The following is a 20,356-nucleotide window of genomic DNA, read 5'->3' as shown; positions in this document are numbered from 1 at the left end:
GGCTGAGATAGGGCTATTTATGATAGGGGCTCTCAAACATGCTAAGCTTTTCCCTGTTACATGGTTTACCTATGCTGTCTACTCTGTCTGGAACATTTTTCTCCCGAACCTTCTTTTGGCGTATTCCTTCACACCTGTTAAGGCCTCTGCTTAAAATGTTACCCTCTCAGAAACACAGAAGCCTTCCCTAAACTACCCATCTTCTTCGCTCTAGCTTTTTACCCTGCTTTATGCTTTCTTAATGGCACTTAACCCTGCCTGAAATTATATTATGTATTTGCTGATTTTTTTTAATTGTCTTTCTCTCCCAAGAGAATGTAAGTTTCATGAATTCAGAAGCTCTTCTTTTTTCTTCTTTCTTTTTTTTTTTTTTTACTTCAGAAACTTGGTCTGTTTATTCATCACCTAGGACAGTGCCTGGAATTTTCACTGAATGACAGAACGAATTAATGGGGACAGCTCCATGACTGGAAATTGGCAGTACACTTGAAGCTAATGGGTAGGTATTCCAGGGTCCAGGATAAAAGAGCTGCGTGGACATGGAGGTTCAGCATTAGTATGTCTAGAGAGTGCCCTGAATAGCAATATTAGCTGATGGATTATTTACCCCAGATACATAATCTAGGATTACTTTTGTGTAACCCAAACTGGAAAAGGATATTTATCTTTTTAAGATAATAAAGTTTTAATGTATTTTAAAGCAACCATTTATATATGGACCATGTAATTACAATGTAAGATTATTTAGACCACTGTTATTATGGAAGTACAAATAATTTTCACTATTATAGGAGAGCATTACACTAAGGATTGGTTAACCTAGTTTCAGTTAAAGTACATACATGAAAGTAGAAAATAGAATTTGAAGAATTCTAAAAAAGTTTCAAGTATTTATACCCTTTATAATTCAGAGGCCTTCTGCTACCCGCCCCCTCTCCCCATCTGCAATCCTCTTCCCCTACTCATTGGTCAAAAATATTGAGAGTTTTTTTATGTTGGATTCCTGGCTAGAAAAAAATTCATATTAAATATTTGAAAATACCTGTTTTTGTGTAGAATCCAGTTACTTTATTGGATCTGGTTGTAAGAAACTTAAGAAGCTTCTACATGGAGAAGATCCAGATGCCATATCAGGTATTGATTCAGATTTTTTCCTTCTTTATCATTAGGAGACTATTATAGCCAAGTAAGTTGGAAAGGAGCAAGGGTGAGTATGTAATAAATACATAATGTTATAAAAAGTAGTTACATGAAGGTTATTTTTTTGATCTCCAGAGCAAGTTCTTCTGTAGTTCTTTTTGAAAGCCCTTTGTCTGATTACCTTTCATCTAAAAAGGTGAAAATTTTCTCTCTCAATGCTGCTTCCAAGTCTCACCTCCCTTTCTGCCTATTACCTACCTGCCTGCTTCCTTGCTCCTGGGCTCTTTCTCGTCTCTTTTTCTGACTCTCTCAGATTTTTTCTCTTCTGTGTCATTCTCTCTCTCCCCTTCCCTTCTCTTTTCTAGGAAATGACCTAGTTTTATAGAGGAACCTGACCTTCCCAGTTGAATAGATGCCATGAATTGTTTCACTTGATGTCTTGTGGCAATTGATCTAATTCCTTAGTTTAGATTTTCTTTAAACTGTCAAATATTTTCAGTATAAATTTCCTAAGATTGTCATGTGAGAGACAAAATAACATAATAGATGTAACTGTGGGTGCTGGGGCCAAATTGCCCAGGGAAGTCACTTAACCTCTTTGTGCTTCAGCTTCCTCGTTGACAAAATGGGAATAATAATGACATCTACCCCACCAGGTAATTATTAAATATTTAATATTTATACTCAATATTAATATTGTAAATTTAAAATATTACAAAAATTTAAATTGTATTATTATTTAAATATTAAATACTATTAACATTTACTATTACTTGATACTAATATTGAGCCCTACTACGTGTCAGACACTGTGCTGAGCACTAACATGGACTTATAAAATTATTTCTTCTACACAATATTTTCTGTAGGCATTATTATTATCCCATTTTATAGGTAAGGTAACTGAAGCTTTAGAGAGAAGTTAATTAACTTGGCCAACTAGAAAAGTGGGTTAATATTTTTTTCCTTAAAAAAATTTTCTGAGGCATTACTAACTTTTAGAAAAGCATTTATAGAGTAGGACATAAATTTATTTGCCTGACTTACTTGGAACTTCTCAGCTAACGGATTTTCTCTCATTCCCTTCTTTGAACACAAAGTATATGACAACAGGTATATTGCCACATGGATCCTGTCTGTTGGATGCAGTTAAACAGCAATACTAAGGAAGTATTCTGAACTTAGCATCTGGAATCTTTTTGGATTAATTCAATCATATCTTACTAAACTTCATTTGGCTGCCATTACTACATTAGCTTTTTACATTCAATTTCTCATTACTTTTGGCTTTTGAGGGAAGTGGAGGAGTTGTAGGCATTTAATATTTATTTCTGTTCAACAACATGCTTTAAAGAGAGATAATGAATATAAGTGCTCGCACAGTGCTATGTGCTGCAAGCATTTGGAAAATGAAAAATGATTTCATAGTATTTTCCCCCAAATAGCTTAACTGTTTTGTCTCTTCTTGAAGTTTATCCCTTGTTGAGTAAAACTGTCAGATTATATCATTATACAATTAATTGAATTTTTTTAAAGATTTTATTTATTTGTCAGAGAGAGAGAGAGAGCACAAGCAGGGGGAGAGGCAGAGGGAGAGGGAGAAGCCGGCTCCCTGCCAAGCAAGGAGCCCGATGCAGGGCTTGATCCCAGGACCCCAGGATCATGACCTGAGCTGAAGGCAGATGCTTAACTGACTGAGCCACCCAGGTGTCCCTTGAATTTTTAAATTGTCTTTCTGTTTTATGTTGTACGCTCTTTTCCCTATACTTGAATTTATTACTTAAATTCATGAGTGTTGTTTTATTTTTTATTTTTTATTATTTTTTAAAGATTTTATTTACTTATTTGAGAGAGAGAACACGTGGGTAGAGGGGCAGAGGGAGAAGCAGACTCCCCGTTGAGCAGGGAGCCCCACATGTTGCTTGATCCCAGAAACCTGGGATCAAGACCTGATCATGACCAGATGCGTAACTGACTGAGCCACCCAGGCACCCCATGAGTGTTATTTTAAAATGCTCCTGATATCAAATATTCACGCATCCATCTCTTCAATTATTCACTAAACATTTTTTGAATTATCTACTATGTACCAGACTTTGTATAAGCACCAAAAAATACAAAGATGTGTAAGATAATGTCCCTGCTTGCAATAAGCTCATGTACCATTGTTTAAAGTAACTGACACATAGTAGATACTCTAGATATTTGTCAAATAAATTAATTCAGTGAAAGAATTGATGTATGAGAGAGATAACCATTATAAATCAATCACAATAAAATATAATAGGGATATGGTCAAGCCAGAGGAAATCATGGAAGACTGGAGGAGGATTACCTGATCTAGTTTGAGGGGATCAGGCTAGATTTGTGGAAGAGATAGTGCTTAGTAGGAGTCTTAAATAATTAGATGTTAATTAAACCAAAAGAGTAGAGAAGGGAAGGATATTCTGGACAATGGAACATTGTGAACAAAAATAGGTAAGTGCTAGTAACTGCAGCCAAGGGGTGGGAAGAATTGAAACTAGAGAAACAGATAGATGTCAGATATTGAAGGGTTTCATTTAGCAACCAAGAAATTCACTAGGCAGGGGCGCCTGGGTGGCTCAGTCATTAAGTGTCTGCCTTCGGCTCAGGTCATGATACCAGGGTCTTGGAATCGAGCCCCACATCGGGCTCCCTGCTCCACGGGAAGCCTGCTTCTCCCTCTCCCACTCCCCCTGCTTGTGTTCCCTCTCTTGCTGTCTCTCTCTCTGTCAAATAAATAAATAAAATCTAAAAAAAAAAAGTTCTAAAAAAAATTCACTATGCAGTTGGGGAGGCATTGAAACTTATTTTCTTTTTAAAGAATTTGACAGAGAGAGAGCACAAGCAGGGGGAGTGGCAGGCAGAGGGAGAGGGAAAGGGACAAGCACACCCCCTACTGAGCAGGGAGCCCAATGCGGGGCTTGATCCCAGGACCCTGGGATCGTGACCTGAGCTGAAGGCAGATGCTTAACCAACTGAGCCACCCAGGCGCCCCGAAACTTATTTTTAAGACAGTGACATGGCTAGCGGCACTCGAGTGGCTCAGTTGGTTAAGTGTCTTGACTCTTGATTTCAGCTCAGGTCATGATCTCCACATCATGATCTCACTGTTGTGAGACAGAGACCTGCAAGGGCTCTGTGCTGGGCATAAAGCCTGTTTAAGACACTCTCTCTCTCAAGGGGTACCCTCTTACACTGTTGGTGGGAATGCAAGCTGGTGTAGCCACTCTGGAAAACAGTATGGATGTTCCTCAAGAAGTTAAAAATAGAGCTACCTTATGATCCAACAATTGCACTAGTAGGTATTTACCCCAAAGATACAAATGTAATAAATCAAAGGGGCACCTGCACCCCAATGTTTATAGCAGCAATGTCCACAATAGCCGAACAATGGAAAGAGCCCAAATGTCCATCGACGGGTGAATGGATAAAGATGTGGTATATATACACAATGGAATATTACTCAGCCATCAAAAGGATGAAATAGTACCATTTACATCGACATGGATGGAAATAGAGGATATTATGCTAAGCGAAATAAGTCAATCAGAGAAAGACAATTATCATATGGTTTCACTCATATGTGGAATTTAAGAAACAAAAGAGGATCATGGGGAACGGAGAGAAAAATAAAATAACATGAAATCAGAGAGGGAGACAAACCATAAGAGACTTTTAACTAGGAAACAAACTGAGGGCTGCTGGAGGGGAGGCGGGTAGGGGGATGGTGTAACTGGGTGTGGGCATTAAGGAGGGCATGTGATGTGATGAGAACTGGGTGTAATATGCAACTGATGAATTACTGAACTCTACTTCTGAAGCTCATGATGTACTATATGTTGGCTAGTTGAAGTTAAATAAAAAAAAAAAAAAGATTTTCTCTCTCTCCCTCTGCCCTCTCCCCGCTTGTACACACGCTCTCTCTCTAAAAAAAAAAAAAAAAAAAAAAAAGAAGAGTGATGGGGCTGTATTTTTTTTTTTTTAAGATTTTTTATTTATACATTTGACAGAGAGAGTCACAGCGAGAGAGGGAACACAAGCAGGGGGAGTGGGAGAGGGAGAAGCAGGCTTCCCACCAAGCAGGGAGCCCGACTTGAGGCTTGGTCCCAGGACCCTGGGATCATGACCTGAGCCGAAGGCAGACGCTTAACGACTGAGCCACCCAGGCACCCCTATATGGCTGGATTTATATTTTAAATAGAGCATGCTTAGCAGCAGTATGTAGAATGGGTTGGCAATATTCTTAGGAGATATTACAGTAGTCCAAGTGAGAAATGATTTAGTCCTGTACTATGGTAGAGGCAAGAGGGATGGAGAGGATGGGACAGGTTTGAGAAATATATAGGAAGTATAATTGGCAATACTTGACTGCTTCTGGGGCTCAGGAAGAAAGGTGACTCAAAGATGACTCTCAAGCTTCCAGGTGGGGTGACTGCTGCCAATCCAGACAGAAAAACAGGAAGAGGAACGTGTTTAGGGAGATGGTTTTTAAAGATTATATATTTATTTATTTGACAGAGAGAGAAAGCACAAGCAGGGAGAGCTGTGGAGAGAGAGGGAGAAGCAGGCTCCCCACTGAGCAGGGAGCCCAACGTGGGGCTCCATCCCAGGACCGTGGGATCATGACCCGAGCTGAAGGCAGACATTTAACCAACTGAGCCACCCAGGCACCCCCAGGGAGATGATTGAATCCGGCTTGGCCTTTTGATTTAAGATACGTATCGTGTGGGACATCCTGGTTGAGATTTTCAGCAGGGTAGTTGGATGTGCACCACTGAAACTCAGGGGAGAGATAAGAGCTAAAACTAAATACCTGGGAGCATGTGGAAACTGAGGTCATTTGCAGTACATTGGGTAAAATAGGGATCCAAGAATAAAACATTAAGGAATACCAATAGTCAAGGGGTGAGTAAAGAGGAACCTATGAATGAGACAGAGAAGCAATGTGAGGAGGGGAATGAGTGAAGTCATGCCCATAAAACCAAGGAGATGTAGCATTTTAAGGAGGAGGACTCCATGTGGCAGATTCGGACTGCACCAACTCTCTGGAGCCAATTAGTGGAGAGCTGATTCAGCAGTTTGAGAGACAAAAACCAGGCTGCAGTGGGATGAAAGGGAATGAATGGATAAAGAAATTAAGAGTGGGTGTACGATAAGGGGAAGAGAGAAAAGTGGACAATAATTGGGGTGGTGCTGAGTCAAGCCAGAGGTTCCAGTAAACTGATCTGCTGAGAAGAGAGCAGAGGACATGTGCTCAAGGGCACAGACCATGGGTGTGCCTGGCACAGGAGGAGTGATATTGGAATAAAGATGACAGTGCGTGTGGATGTAAATAAATGTGTAGGTTCAAGGTGGAAAGTTGAGAGAGATCGTCAAGTGATGCACTCATTTTCCTTGACAAAGTAGGAAGAGGAGATATTGTCTGAGGAGTTGGACCAATGAATGGATCCTGTGAGAAGAGGGGGATGGTATGAAATAGTCAGGGGAATGGGAAAAGCAGCTGAGAAAGGACAAGTAAATGAACTGATGAGGAATTCTAAGCACCCGGATGACATAGATTACAAATTTTAGTGGTGCCACTTTGTACAGTATGATTTTGTCGGCAGCACTTACTGACTTGAATGCCAGAGTGGAAAAGGCAGAGTCAAGCATTGATGAAGAGCTGGGATTTTGGGTCATCAGGTGTTGCAGGACAGGAGCACATGGGTTCGTGAGAAAGTGGTTCAAATGTTCGATTCTGTGTCTAACTCGGGAGAGGAAAGAAGAGGTGATGGACAAAGAAAGGTGGCACGTGAGGATTTGACATTCTGAGAATGACAAGAATCGTGACAGCTCTAAAGCCAGTATATAATAGTGGGAACTACGGTAGGGCTGATACTAGTAATACTTACACACCTAGAACTGAGGTTACTGAAGACTTAATGAGGAAAAAGTACAAAAAGTTCGGCACATGGTATACACTCATTTTAAGCTACTACTATATTGTTATTTGAAGGACAGTAGATTCTGGATAGAGAGTTGGGTGCAGGAGTTTAAATTTTCAAAGGCAGTATAATTCCAGGGTATCACCATAGGTGTGTTTAAGTAAAAGCCGTTATAGTGAAGATAGATAAAAACCCTAAAATTGATGACCTTCAGGAGTTCAAAGCCTACTCTGATTGAGAATTGCTTTGGTGTATGTCGAGGCAAAGGTGTCTTCATCTGTAGATGAGCATCAGGAGAGGCTTAGTTGTACATGCTAAGACAGCTCACAGAATAGTGAAAAAAGCACGGCTCATGTTCATGAAATTACTTGTGTTTTGATCATGCCTCTGATGGGGTTCATGACATGCCACCCCAAAATATGACACTTGGCATATTGGATACTTTACACTGAGTCTGAGAACATGGCAGAAGCACGAAAGTCACCCTGACCTCCTCCCCCCTTGCCCATCTCCCCTGATAAAAGCCATAAAACCATCCTGTTAGAGGTGCCCTCCTTACATTCAAGGTAAGGAGCATCTTTATCTCTGAAAACAAAGGGACACCAAGAAGAGTTGGAACAAACAGGCTGTGCTAAGTTTTCCCCAGTTTATTACAATTATCTAATACTCAGCCTATCATATTCTTCCACAACTGTCCACTTGTCATCAAACCTAGCATAAAAGTGCAGAGGACTGTTTGAGTTTTCATTTCCTTGTGGAGGTTCCTGTGGCACACAAAACTTAATTTGTATGCTTTTCTCCTCTTAATCTGTCTTCACCAGTTTACTTTTGAGACCCAGCCCAGGGACCCTAAGAGGGTCAAGGAAAACTTTTTCCTCCCATATATCTCCAATTTATTAGCCATATCACTTAAATTCCTTGTGTATTTGTCTTGAAACTGGGGTAGGAGTTCCTTGCTTCTCCTACTTTATGGAGACATTTTGAAGATCAAATGAAACAATGTATGTAAAATAAGACAGTATGTGTTTTGCTATGAAGCACTTTGTAAAGAAGCAGTTTTATTACTCTGAGGCAAAGAAGAAATAAGAAATATCATCCACCATATTCTGGAAAAAAACAAGTCCAGCATAAGGCCAGTTTGGATATGTACATTTCAGGGTTTTTGTTTTGTTTTTTTTACTTGCTTTTCCAACCTTTTTTTTTTTTAAGGTTTCACATTTTGCCAACACTTGACAAAGAGTTTGGAGAAAAAAGGAAAGGACAGTAAGGACAGTTCAGTATCCTCACCAACTGGCTCTTCAGATTAATAGTAACCTCAGCATCTCTTTGAAACAAGCAAAAAAAAAAAAAAAAAGAAATTAATTAAGGAATTTCAAAAATACCCTCCTGAAGCTTTCAAAAACACACTCCAGAAGCTTAACATTTCTGGGGCAAGAAACTACAGTTTGTAAATACAAACAACTCTCTGGTGGTTGTCTCAAACTACTATACTTAGACTTCAGAGACAGGGTAGCCTAAAGATTGTAAGTGTGATTATGCTTAAAATATGTTAAGGAAGGTGGACAAAAGGTATACACTTCTACTTGTATAAGTCACAGGGATATAACGTACAGCATGGTGACTATAGTTAATAATACTGTATTGCACATTTGAGAGTTGCTGAGAGAGTATACCTTTAAAAAGTTAAGAAAGTTTTTAACTTTACAGAGGAATACAAATTAAGTTCATGTATGCTGATTCACTTAATTATTATGCCATTAAAATCACTCACTAAATGTGCTATTATTGGGGGACTGGTACAGTTAATTTTCTTAAAAATTTTTTTTCCCCACAGAAAAGGATCATTTCATGCATTTGTTCTCTGAAGAAAACATGCACTTTTCCTTAGTATGTATTATTTTTAAGTTACTCTTTTAGGCTACTGTGAATCACCTAGATAGGGTAAGATTTTTTAAAGTAGAACGTTTTAAAAGTCACAAATTTAAAATTCTTCAATATTTAAAACCATGATTTTGCCTTCTCTCTTAATTCATCATGAAAAGGTTTCAGAGGGCTGAAATACAGTGTACTTTTTAAAATCATGTGCAATTTTTTTGTATATATGTGCTTATGGTGTTTTTCTAGGAAGTAATCCATAGCCTCACTAGATTCTCAAAGGGTATTATGATCTAAGCACATTAAGAACCACCGAATTAGAAAATCAACACTATCAATTCTGTCTTCAGAGAATATACTAAAGGCCTTTTTGATATATATTTATATGTTTTCCAAATTTTGCTTTTGCTTTGTGGCTAAACCATTATTCTCAATGTTCAGATATTATGTTAAAATAAGGGTATTAGCTGGATGAATTCTAAGTTCCTGCCAATTTAAAATAAAACAAAAAACAAAGTAAAATAATTTCATGACACACAAGATATAACTACCCTAATCTGTGTGTGGTTCTTTTGAGTTGAGGAGGAAATTAATATACCTCCACTAGAAGACCTGAAAGGATGGTTCTAGAGAGATCAGGAAAACACTGGAAACATGGAGCCAAATGCTCTTTATTGGAGGGGGTACAGGGGAAAGTCTCCTTATTAGGAAAGTCTCCATTTTAATGTTCTATGTGAATCAGGTGGGAGAATTGCTCACCATCACTGTGAAAGGCTGGTACTTTGAGAAATGCATGAAGGATATTACCATGTCCTCGAATCTGCTGCTCAGAGGATTATATACAACCTTAAGGAAACATCTTCCCTCTGAGCCTGTTTTGTTTTGTTTTTAATTTCTAGAATAAAAACGTACATGCATAGATTTGTATTTCTAAGATTGGAACAGAAATATCAAAGATACAAAGGCGAATGTGGTGTGTGGTATGGTAGGTAACATGAGGATGTGGGGTCTGGTGTCAGAGACTTTGATTTACTACTTGCCCTATTTGAGTTCAAAAGGGAAAATGTTAGCAAATGAGCTCCCTAGATTTGGTGAAATCCAATTTAGAATTAGAATTACTAAGAATTGTTCAGCAATGCTTGAAATGTTTTACTATTGTATAAAGTTAATGAAAATTTCTTATAACACTCCCTAATAAAACTTATTTGATCAACATATATATACTACTATTCAATTAAACTTGTTTACAAAGAAAAATTGACTTCTACTGAATGGTCTTTGGAAGTTGAGGCGTGAATTCCTAACCCAACAATTCCGCTCCCCCTAGTGACAGGTGCACAAATTACAGTTACCCTGCTTAAGAATTCCCAAGGGTATTATCATTCATTTTTAGGTTAAACCTTTTTCCTTTTTGAGGGAGGACTTATAAACAAAGGGTTCCCCCCCCCCCAAATAAAGTCCAGCTCCAGTCATCAAAAAGATTACCTCCTGTGAGAATATTCAGTAAATTTCTGTGAAAATTAACAGCCTGATTCATTAGTGCTTAAGACTCTGCTTAAACTTCTCAGGCACATTCTCAGGTACTACCCACGTAAATAAAGATTTTTTTTTTTTTTTTTTGAGGTGCCTGGGTGGCTGTCGGTTAAGCATCCAACTCTTGGTTTTAGCTCAGGTCATGATCTCAGGGTCGTGAGATGGATCCCAGGTTGGGCTCCGTGTTGCTGAGCCTGGAGCCGGCTTGGAATTCTCTCTCTCCCTCTCCCTCTGCCCCTCCCCCAATCTCTCTCTCTCTAAAAAAAAGAAAGATTTTCTAACTGGAAGAAATAAATGTTTTGACAAAACTTTTCTCTCATAATTTATATACATAAAGAACGTTCAAGACTGAAAAGGCATTCTTGAGACCTTTTTCTCTGGCATTCTTTCTTCCCTGTACTCTCTACAAGTGTTTTTGGAAGTGTTTTTAGTATACAACTGCTTATGTGCTAGAAAGATTTTTGACCATAAAATCCAAAATGTTAGTATCGCAACCCCAGCTCTTGTCACTTGACTCTGACCAGTGATACTAGGCAACTCTTTTGTTGCCTGATTTATTCATGAGTATAATAAGAATTGATCTGTGCCAGCACTCTGTTTCTGGCTGGGACCCGCCATACCACAGGGAACCACCTGTAAACCAGGTTTGAATTTTTTCTCTGGTTATTAGGTAACCTCCATAAGGTCACAGATGTGGGCTGAGGGAAGGTAAACAGTGTGTGCAGTGTAAGTGCTCTGAGCCTGAGCTCATGAAATGTACTTGTCCAGCCTGAGTCTAATCTTGTAGATACCACTTCCTCTTGACACTAACGTGCTGCTGTGCATGCTTAACCTGCAGCGGGGCAGGGCAATGAGCCCAGACAGCAGAACCGAGAGCAGTCTCTCTTGTTCAATTTGCATGAACATATGTATGGAGATGATGTCTAATGGTTTGACCAGAGGATCAGACACTCGACAACTACAAGAAACCTGGCAACTAGAAACTTTAGGAAAGAAGTATATGGATGGATGTCTCAGAATAGTCCCCAAGTGTGAGGATATTTGTGTTTTATGTGAAATCTCATCAAAAGGCCTCTCTATAGGGAAGGCTCTTGGTATCAAGGGGACAACGTAGCCTATACCGTGAATGCTGGCTAGCTTCTTGCCCCAGCCATCCTAGCGCTTGCTCAATTGTGCTACATTCTGGGAAAGTTCCCTCGGCTTTTTAGTCTTTGGTAGTGTCCATTCTGCTATTCAGCCCATCAACTAAGCATAAGTAATCCTATTTTTAAATTTCTAGGATCTGTCTTTGTTATAGTAACCTGTTGTGATAGATGCAATTGCCTCATTAGTCTTTTAGAGACTATTACAAAGTTTATTTTATTCCCTTAGGGGTTCATTCTTGTTTGTTGGATTTGGTGTACCATTGTGGTGTTTTAAGTATCCCTCAAATGTTTAATGTTTGGTTGTCCTTTTTTTTTTCTTTTACAAATTCCTGTTTACCTGTTGAATCTAAGATCAAATTATGGTGCCTTTCCTCGGTAGGAGCACCTATGGTGCTAAGTGCCCTAGGGTCCTGCCTTGTCAGAATTCTTTCTAATGAAGCATGAGCTCTTATTTTTAGCCTGAGATCAGTGCCACAATCAGCTGTTCCCTTTAAGATTTTTTTTTTTACTCTGATGTCTTTAGTGGATATAAAACTATTTTAGATTGTTTCCCTGTCCAACCCTTACACTTCAACTCTTTCTGCTGATCCTCAATTTCAAGAAAGTAAGGCTCAGCTGTTTCCAATTCATTCTTTTAATGGCTCGCCCATGATCTCCTATTCTCTGTATTTGTCCTAAGATTAAAATATCTCTGGAAGTTTTATGTATTTAGTAGTTTTCTCCTGCTCTGATCTGGGACATGGGCTTTCTTGTTCTTGATTCTCTAACAATCTAACCTCATTTATTTTTCTTCTTTTAGAAATTCCTCCACTTTTGCTCATCAATAGCACCCTTTGTGTTTCCTAGAGTCACTTAAGGATTTACTCTTCTATCAAGATACAGTACGAACTATTTCACGCACACAGTATAGATTCTACTACAATGAACACCCATGTGCCCATCATCCAACTTGAGAAAGAATTTATCACAAATAGCACTGAAGTGTTCCCTGTGTATTCCTCCCGATCTCATTTACTTTCTTCCCTTCTCTACTAGAATTGTTTAAAGGGATTTGGGACATGAAGTAGGTGAATATGATCAGTTTGCTATTCCAAGCCAAACACCACTAAATTAAAAATTTCCAAAATCAAGATAGAAAAGTGTTTGAGAGGACTGCTCTGTCTTAATTAATCATTGATGTAAATCCTAACTATTTATTGTCTTAAGGGGTATACAATGCATGGCCAACACTGGAACATATTTCCACGTATGCAATTTACAGTTAAAAATTATGAACTCTAATGTAGCTAAGTTCTCACCCCACTTTTAATGAACTTTAAATTAGGATTTTATCAGTATCTTTCCAAAATAATTGATATCTTTAATATATCACTTCAATGTTATTATTTATAACTAATGGTAAATGTTCCCTTTAAAGTCAACTTACTGTATAATATTAAAATAAAATCCCTAGCAATAAAGTTTCTAAATTAGATAGGGGTTGAAATGGATGGGAGCTTTAATGCTCTAGAGACAGAGGATAAAGATCTATGTTCATTAATTTCAGAAATGAATTTTTTGTGTCTCAAAGATGACCACTATGAGACGCACACTGCATACAGAAATTAGTTTACTGTAGTAAGCATGTGAACACACACACACATCATTCTCAGCAAAATGTAACAGAAGGCTTCAAGGCCGGGGCATGTTTTGGGAATGCAGCTTTGAGGAATGCTTGCTCCTCACAGGAAAAACACCTGGTTGGTGATGATTAAGTATTCTGCCTGTCCAACATGAGATCCTGCCAAGTCAAGGAGAGCCCTTTAAATAGGGACTTACCTTTTTACCTCCACCACATCATCTTGAAATTCTAACAGTTACACTGAATGGCTGCAAAACCTTATTTTATGCTATCAGCACCTTCTTGCTACACTGCCCACAGATTAAGTGCTAGTAACTGGGTAACACACACTTAATTTGCAACTTCCAGCCTAAGTCTAGGAAGGACTGACCAAGTCCCAACCCAACAAAATCCAAGTGAAATTGTACTTGACATCTCTTTCACTCTGATCAGCATCTGTCTCTTCACCTTAATTTTCCTTTGGGAAACTACCTGCTTTTACTCTATGCTATCTTAGTAGCACTATCAAAGTCCCTGAAGGCATCGGGTAAATGCATGATCCTAACTAGGATAAAGAAACTGGCAGGGATTTGATTCATGAACATAATGACATTAAGATAGAAAATAGAGAAGCTATTTTGATGGCAGGGCTCTAAAAGGACTGTTTCTCAATTTCTGTAACCTAGATTCCTAAGGTTATCCTGGTTTTTTATCCTTCCTAAGGCTGTTGGTCCAGTCTTTTCTTCTAATTTTACAAAACTCTGTCCTACTGATAAATTTTGTTTTGCTTAGGATAGCCCAAATGAGTTCCTACTGTTTGCCAAGCACAGAAGCCTACCTGCTCCATTCATTAACGTCATTACCAGCTGTTCCCTTAAATGGGAAATCTGTAGCTTTTAACACCTTACTGTGTCTACTGTGAGTCATATGAGGGTTTTTTTTTTTTTTTGCACCCCGTATAAGCATTTTTAAAACAAACCACTAACATTTGTTTCAAGAGTTTTTGACCAACCCTGAGTTAACTTCAAATTTCTTTTCATCCTAAAAAATGGTACAGTATTTTTATGAATGAAATAATACATTTCTGCCAACACAGTACTGATCAAAAAGCACTTTAATAAATTGGCTTTGGTTTCCACCCTTTCCAACTTACTCTAAATAAAAAATAAATGTAAAACACAAATAAGATTAGTCTTCCCAACTTTAGTATGTATAAATAAAAATGACAATTTTTAGATAAAATACGTAGTTATAAAAGAGAAATCATATCAGCCAGAAAACACTTTAGCCAATCCCTCCCAACTCAAAGTCACACAAAACAGCCTTCCAAGGAAAACTGACCAGTGAGACAGGTATGTTCATGCTCTCAGCTATAAGGAATTAAATTTAAAATACATTCACTCTTTCATCTTCTAATGAAAGATAACCTACTCTCAGGAACAATGTAAGCACTGTTATGGTAGTCTAACTCCTAAATGAAAATATGGCTGAGATACAGTTTACTGTAATAACGTAGCTAAGAAACCTTTGAAAATTAGCCAAGGATCAAAGTATTTACATAAGTTTAAGAGCTTATCTTAGGATCAAAGGTAACACAGGTCCTTAACCTACTTTAAAAAGATAATTGAAATTAAACCTTTAATTCAGAATGTTTCTTAAATATCAAATTTCTCTTCACAGACGCTATGTCCATTTTCTTCATAATCTTCTCTTGTTACTACCATATCTTCAAAATCATCATTCTCTGATATCAATTTTCCACCTTCCCAGGCATAAGTAATAGGGCTAAAAATAAAGTTAAAATAAGTGAACCCAGATGATTTTACAGAACTGAAATGCCAGAAAACATTCATTAGTAACTAAAACGTGGCAATCTCTACCCAACCTGATTTAACAGAAAATCACTTAAAGTGTGAAAATAAGCATAAGCTTCATAGGAATAAGGTAAACTAAGAAAGAAAAGAACCTTGGTCACTAGTACAACTAAGTGTTCTTTTTTTCCCCTGTGCCCTGAATTTATAGACCCTCTACTTCTAATTAAAAACAAGAATACAATAGGTCAAAAATGCATAAAAGGAAAAACACTGTCATAACTGGACCTAAATTTTGTATGTGGCAAAGATATGTCATCTATTTTGCACAACAACCCATGAAACAACTACAACTATTCTCCCTTTTTACAGATTTGGAAAATGAAGTTCAGAAAGGTTAAGTGTGGGACTACGTTTTAACCCAGAACTTTTTTTAGTCTGTGCTTTTGCTGCTACACTGTTACCTCTAATAAATGAAACATTTACATGATAGGACATGGTAAGTAAAACTAGAACACATAAAACATTTAGTTTGGTTTTATCTTCAACCAAGGTTATACTTTGTGTTATGACTCAATTCTATTTCTACTGTTCCTCTCCTCCAAATCAGTTTAAAATCTGAAAAATAATGAAAAGTTAATAAATGTTTTTATTCATTGTATTTCCTAACCTTTAAACATATATTTACCTATGTACATATAACATACATACATATATAAAACAGTTGTACAATAAAGATTTGATGAATAAAAGAATAAAAATTATTTCTGTGGATCCCTTGGCCTGTAATGTATGCATGACTTGCATTTCAAATGCAGGATAAAAAGTGTGTAGGGGGGGAAAAGAAAGCAAAAAAAAAAAAAATATATTCGTGGGGAATAATGAAACATGGTGGAAAAATAATAAATACACAGGATAAAAATCTAGTATGCTTCATTTTCTACAAAGTAAATGAACATTAACGCTGACAAATATTATTCCAACAATTGTTTATTCTTTAATCTGATAGCTATAAATTAAGTGAGCAGATGAGGGCCTTCTATTTACAGCTACTGATTTAGAAAAATTCTACTTTACTTTAAAACAAAACTCTAGGGCGCCTGGGTGGCTCAGTTGGTTAAGCGACTGCCTTCAGCTCAGGTCATGATCCTGGAGTGTCTGGATCGAGTCCCACATCGGGTTCTCTGCTCAGCAGGGAGTCTGCTTCTCCCTCTGACCCTCCCCCCTCTCATGTGCTCTCTCTCTCATTCTCTCTCTCTCAAATAAATAAATAAAATCTTAAAAAAAAAAAAAACTCTAAAATTAAGAGTCAGGTATATGGGGAGCGCCTGGGTGGCTCAGTCCGGTTAAGTGTCTGACTCTTGATTTTGGCTCAGGTCATGATCTCAGGGTCAAGGGATCGAGCCCTGTGTCAGGCTTTGTGCTGGGCATGGAGCCTGCTTAAGATTCTCTCTCTCCCTCTGCCCCTCCCCACAACCTCTCCTTGTTCACTCTCTCTCTCTCTCAAAAAAAAAAAAGTCAGGTATATGGAGTCTTATTTGCAACTCTGCCTGGCAACTTAAGACTGGGACAGCGGTGAGGGGGTGTTATTTAGACATATTTTTGGTAAGAGACATGTATTTGTTCCCAACTCAAGATAAAGAGAACTAGATTTTAGCCTGGTCACTGCTATTAACTTATTTTAAGGCCTATAACTTATTATAAGGCCTCTGCCAAGTCATGAGCCCTTGTTTCTTTATTTACAAGGTAAAAACGTTGAACAGGATGTGGCCCCACTAAGCTCCTTCCTCAGGAACTACACTCAGCATCTTAGCATCAAGCTGCCCACTGAAATGTCAGGTTTATTATTTTAATTTTTGAGAAAGGGAAAATAAGGATTCCAAAGGTGAAATAAACCTGCTAGAACCAGGCTTTAAACTCAAGTCTACCTATTGACCATTTTATCTACAAAATGACTTGCATGTTTTATTTCTGTATCAGCCAACACTTACTTTTCAGGCAGCACAACTGAAACATCGTAATCTGTTGGAGTGAGACATCGAACTTCTGAGTAAACCCGATCTCTAAATCCTGGGAAAAGGGAATTTCCTCCTGTCAAAACAATGTTCTTAAAAAAATGCGGCTGCATTTCTTTAAGAGGGAAAAAAAAGAAGAAGAAGAAAAGGCATCAGAAAACCTGTTTACTTATCTTTCCAGAAAGATAGATATGAGGGCTTAGGCAAGAGCAAACAGTTACAGTTACCAGTTGGGAAACCATATAACTTTTTAATAACCATAGAAATTATTTATAATTTATAAGATTTTATAATGAAGTTAAAGTTTACAAAAATTGACCCATTAAACAGAGTGAAATATGACCTCAGAGATCTTTAAAAGAAAGGCTAAGGTGAAGGGGTTGAACTACTGACTACTTATATACACATGTAAGCTAATACATAAATGAGTAACATTCTAGCAGCAGAAGTTTGGTAATTATACTTGTTCTTCCCTAAAATGGAGGAGGTCTGTCTGTAGGCTGAGACTGTGAGCTAAGGTAAGGTTAAAGAGGAGGGCCTTCAAGGCATTTTAACTTGGAAGCCCAAACTTCCATGTGATCTCACTGAGACAGACCTATTTATTGTGCAACATTACATTTGACAGTGAAAAATACTCATGATCCATAATAATAAAGGAGCTTATGTTCTACACTCAAAGTTACAAGATGGCAAACCTTATTAGGTGCCATATGGTTAGCTGGTATTAAAAGCCACCATGGGGAAATCTATGAGGAATTAATAAGTAATGACTGCCACACCTAAGGCTTCTGTTCACAAAAGCAGCACACAGTCCACTTACACTGACACTTAGTCTCACGGCATTGAAGCAGTGCAGTATAAAATGCTGTACAGCACCACCTACAACTTCATATAACACACGAAATTGATGAGACATTAATACGAAAACCGTTGTGAAATAACTACATTAAGGTGATGGCATTATGTGATTTTCTTTTTCTTTTTTTTAATGGGACATTAAAAAATTGCAGGAGCTAGATTTTCTCCAATGCCTGCACTGTTCCTTATGAACTAGGAAGGCACTTTCAAGATATAAAAGTTCTCTCTAGCACTCTAGAAAATTATTTAGGTGAATCCTGCTTCAGGAGAACCCACACATCACTGAGAAGCACCATACTTCAGCCTCATTAAATTAACTTCCTGTATATTAGTCCAAATAAAACTGAAAAGACAAACCAGTCCCATCAATAGCTAAAAACCATCACTTTGTTAAATCATAAATTTCTATTCCGTGTAATTTGAGTTAAATCAAAACATTTCTAAAACAGATACAGCACTTTAATAGTCATGAAGAGATTAATTTCTTCAAGTTTAAGCAAACCATAACTTTACCTGTATCAAATTTCTAATCTAGGACCAATAAAGAATTATTCAAGTGCACTACGGGACCTGAAATCTCTGCAAATAAAACAGGCTTGCCACGTGCCTGAAATTACTTAGAAAACTCAGGTGATTTCTCTATAGTTCACAGAGCTTATGAGTTTTTTTAGAAATATCATTCCCATTCAATACTTTATTCATGTACCTTCAGGTAAATTCTGAATTGAATAGACAATAGCTTCTGGAATACCCATTTCTTGAATGCCTATATCAGAAGGATTAAAGAGTATTTCTGGAACAGCAAATCTCTCATTGGCCAGACGAAGAATTTGTTCCCCAGATTTATATTTTCCACTTAACACCATCTCTTCTCTTGGCTTAAAGAAAAATAAGATAAAAAAGTTTAAGCTACGTTTAAGTTTAAGTTTAAGTTTATCTAGTCCATACGACTAATAACATTTAGTAACATGTTATTACTAATGTATTAACCATGTTCTTCAGGATTCTCAAAAGTTAGAAAAATGTGGCCTTCTCTGTTGCCTAAACCACACGAATAAATAATTGCTCATTCTAATGCAGCTGTTCTCCAAAAGATGATCCGGCCTTATTCCTTACATTTTAAAACAGAAAGAAAGGAGAACAGAGGAGAGGGAACTTCTTAACCTGCCTATAATAACAGACCAACTTCAGGTCCTAGAGAACAAAGAACATACTCCAAAAAACATGTAGTATGTCTTACATTTCTATCACTACTACCTACTTTCACTCTCCTATGTATGCATGTATGTATGTATGTATGTATGTATGTATTTTTAAGTAAGCTCTACGCCCAACATGAGGCTTGAACTCATGACCCCAAGTTCAAAAGTTGCATACTCTACAGACTGAGCTAGCCAGGTACCCCCACTTTCCTGTTCTAGATGTTTAGTGGATCTTGTGGCTGTATTCTATCAAGATTTCCCCTTTCCCAGGCAAGCCCTTCAGGTCTCCTCCCTCCTTGGGAGCTTTGTACTATCACTTTGCTATTAATAAACCTTGCTTTCCTGTCCCCCCAAAAGATTTCCCTTTTCCCTTGTACAAAAAACCTAAATATTTAAATTCATTTATTCAATCTTCAGAAATCAATTTTGAAATCCATGGACTTCATCAATGCAATTTTCTTGTTATTTATATTCTGCTGAGCTGTGTTCCTGAGGGGCCAGAAAAAATAATCTTCTACAACACTCTACATCATTAAAATAATGGTCCTTCCAATTTTACTAAGAATCATCAGCTCTTCTAGGTTCAATTATAGACATTCACTTGCAATTATATATGCAATTTTCTTCCTGAAACAGCGCATAACCCAATCTTTTATGTAAGTAAAAAATACTTAAAATATATAAAAATATTAATAATTACTAAAGAGTAATGTATTTAAAGAATATTACAGATCCCTTAATATAATCAGTCATCTATTCTGTCCAGATTTCTGCTTCCTCAAAGAGGCTTTTGCTGACTTCCAAATAAGCGGTCCCTCCATTATTCTCCACTATCACTCTATATTATCCTTCACAGTTTATACTGTTCACCATCACATGTCTACTACCTAGCACATAATGAGTACTCAATAAATTCTTGAATAACAGCATGTAAGTCAACAATGTGCCATTCATTGTATTAGGCATTTTATATACATTATCCCATTGAACTCTCACATAACCCCGTGAGGTAGGCCTATTTTCCTTTTATTAATGATATAATTGGGTTTGGCAAGGTTACATGACTTGCTTGAGATCATTCATCTAATAATCAAAAGCACATACAATATATTCCTTCCACTACATTGCCTCTCTTAACCTGGCTATAATTCTGAATTCTATCATCTGGAATCTGGAAAGTCCAAGTTCGAAACATTATTCTTAAACAAGAATATCCAAAAATGACACAA

At 37.5% G+C, this 20,356-nt stretch overlaps 2 protein-coding genes across 3 annotated transcripts in view; one reads left to right on the top strand and one right to left on the bottom strand.

Annotated features, from left to right (window-relative positions):
* The window catches only part of DEPDC4 (DEP domain containing 4), a 31,283-nt gene extending 22,727 nt beyond the window's left edge, over positions 1 to 8,556 (top strand). Inside the window, 5 exon segments of the mRNA XM_078074186.1 lie at positions 1,057 to 1,081; positions 1,084 to 1,134; positions 8,298 to 8,353; positions 8,355 to 8,429; positions 8,432 to 8,556. Of these exon segments, the coding sequence (XP_077930312.1) occupies positions 1,057 to 1,081; positions 1,084 to 1,134; positions 8,298 to 8,353; positions 8,355 to 8,429; positions 8,432 to 8,539 (315 nt within the window). The 3' untranslated portion in view covers positions 8,540 to 8,556.
* ACTR6 (actin related protein 6) overlaps positions 8,127 to 20,356 on the bottom strand; it is a 29,912-nt gene continuing 17,682 nt past the window's right edge. The window contains exons 9-12 of one of the 2 annotated variants that reach the window (XM_078076462.1): positions 18,632 to 18,803; positions 17,044 to 17,182; positions 14,878 to 15,026; positions 8,127 to 8,412 (exon numbers count right to left, since the gene is read on the bottom strand). In XM_078076462.1, the coding sequence (XP_077932588.1) occupies positions 14,897 to 15,026; positions 17,044 to 17,182; positions 18,632 to 18,803 (441 nt within the window). In that variant the 3' untranslated portion in view covers positions 8,127 to 8,412; positions 14,878 to 14,896. Of the gene's footprint in view, positions 8,413 to 14,337; positions 15,027 to 17,043; positions 17,183 to 18,631; positions 18,804 to 20,356 lie in introns of those variants that run through there. The other variant, XM_036086031.2, reaches the window with a different exon arrangement.

This window comes from Halichoerus grypus, chromosome 6 (genome assembly GCF_964656455.1).
Source record: "Halichoerus grypus chromosome 6, mHalGry1.hap1.1, whole genome shotgun sequence".
Lineage (NCBI taxonomy): Eukaryota > Metazoa > Chordata > Mammalia > Carnivora > Phocidae > Halichoerus > Halichoerus grypus.
This window is presented reverse-complemented; position numbering and strand designations above follow the sequence as displayed.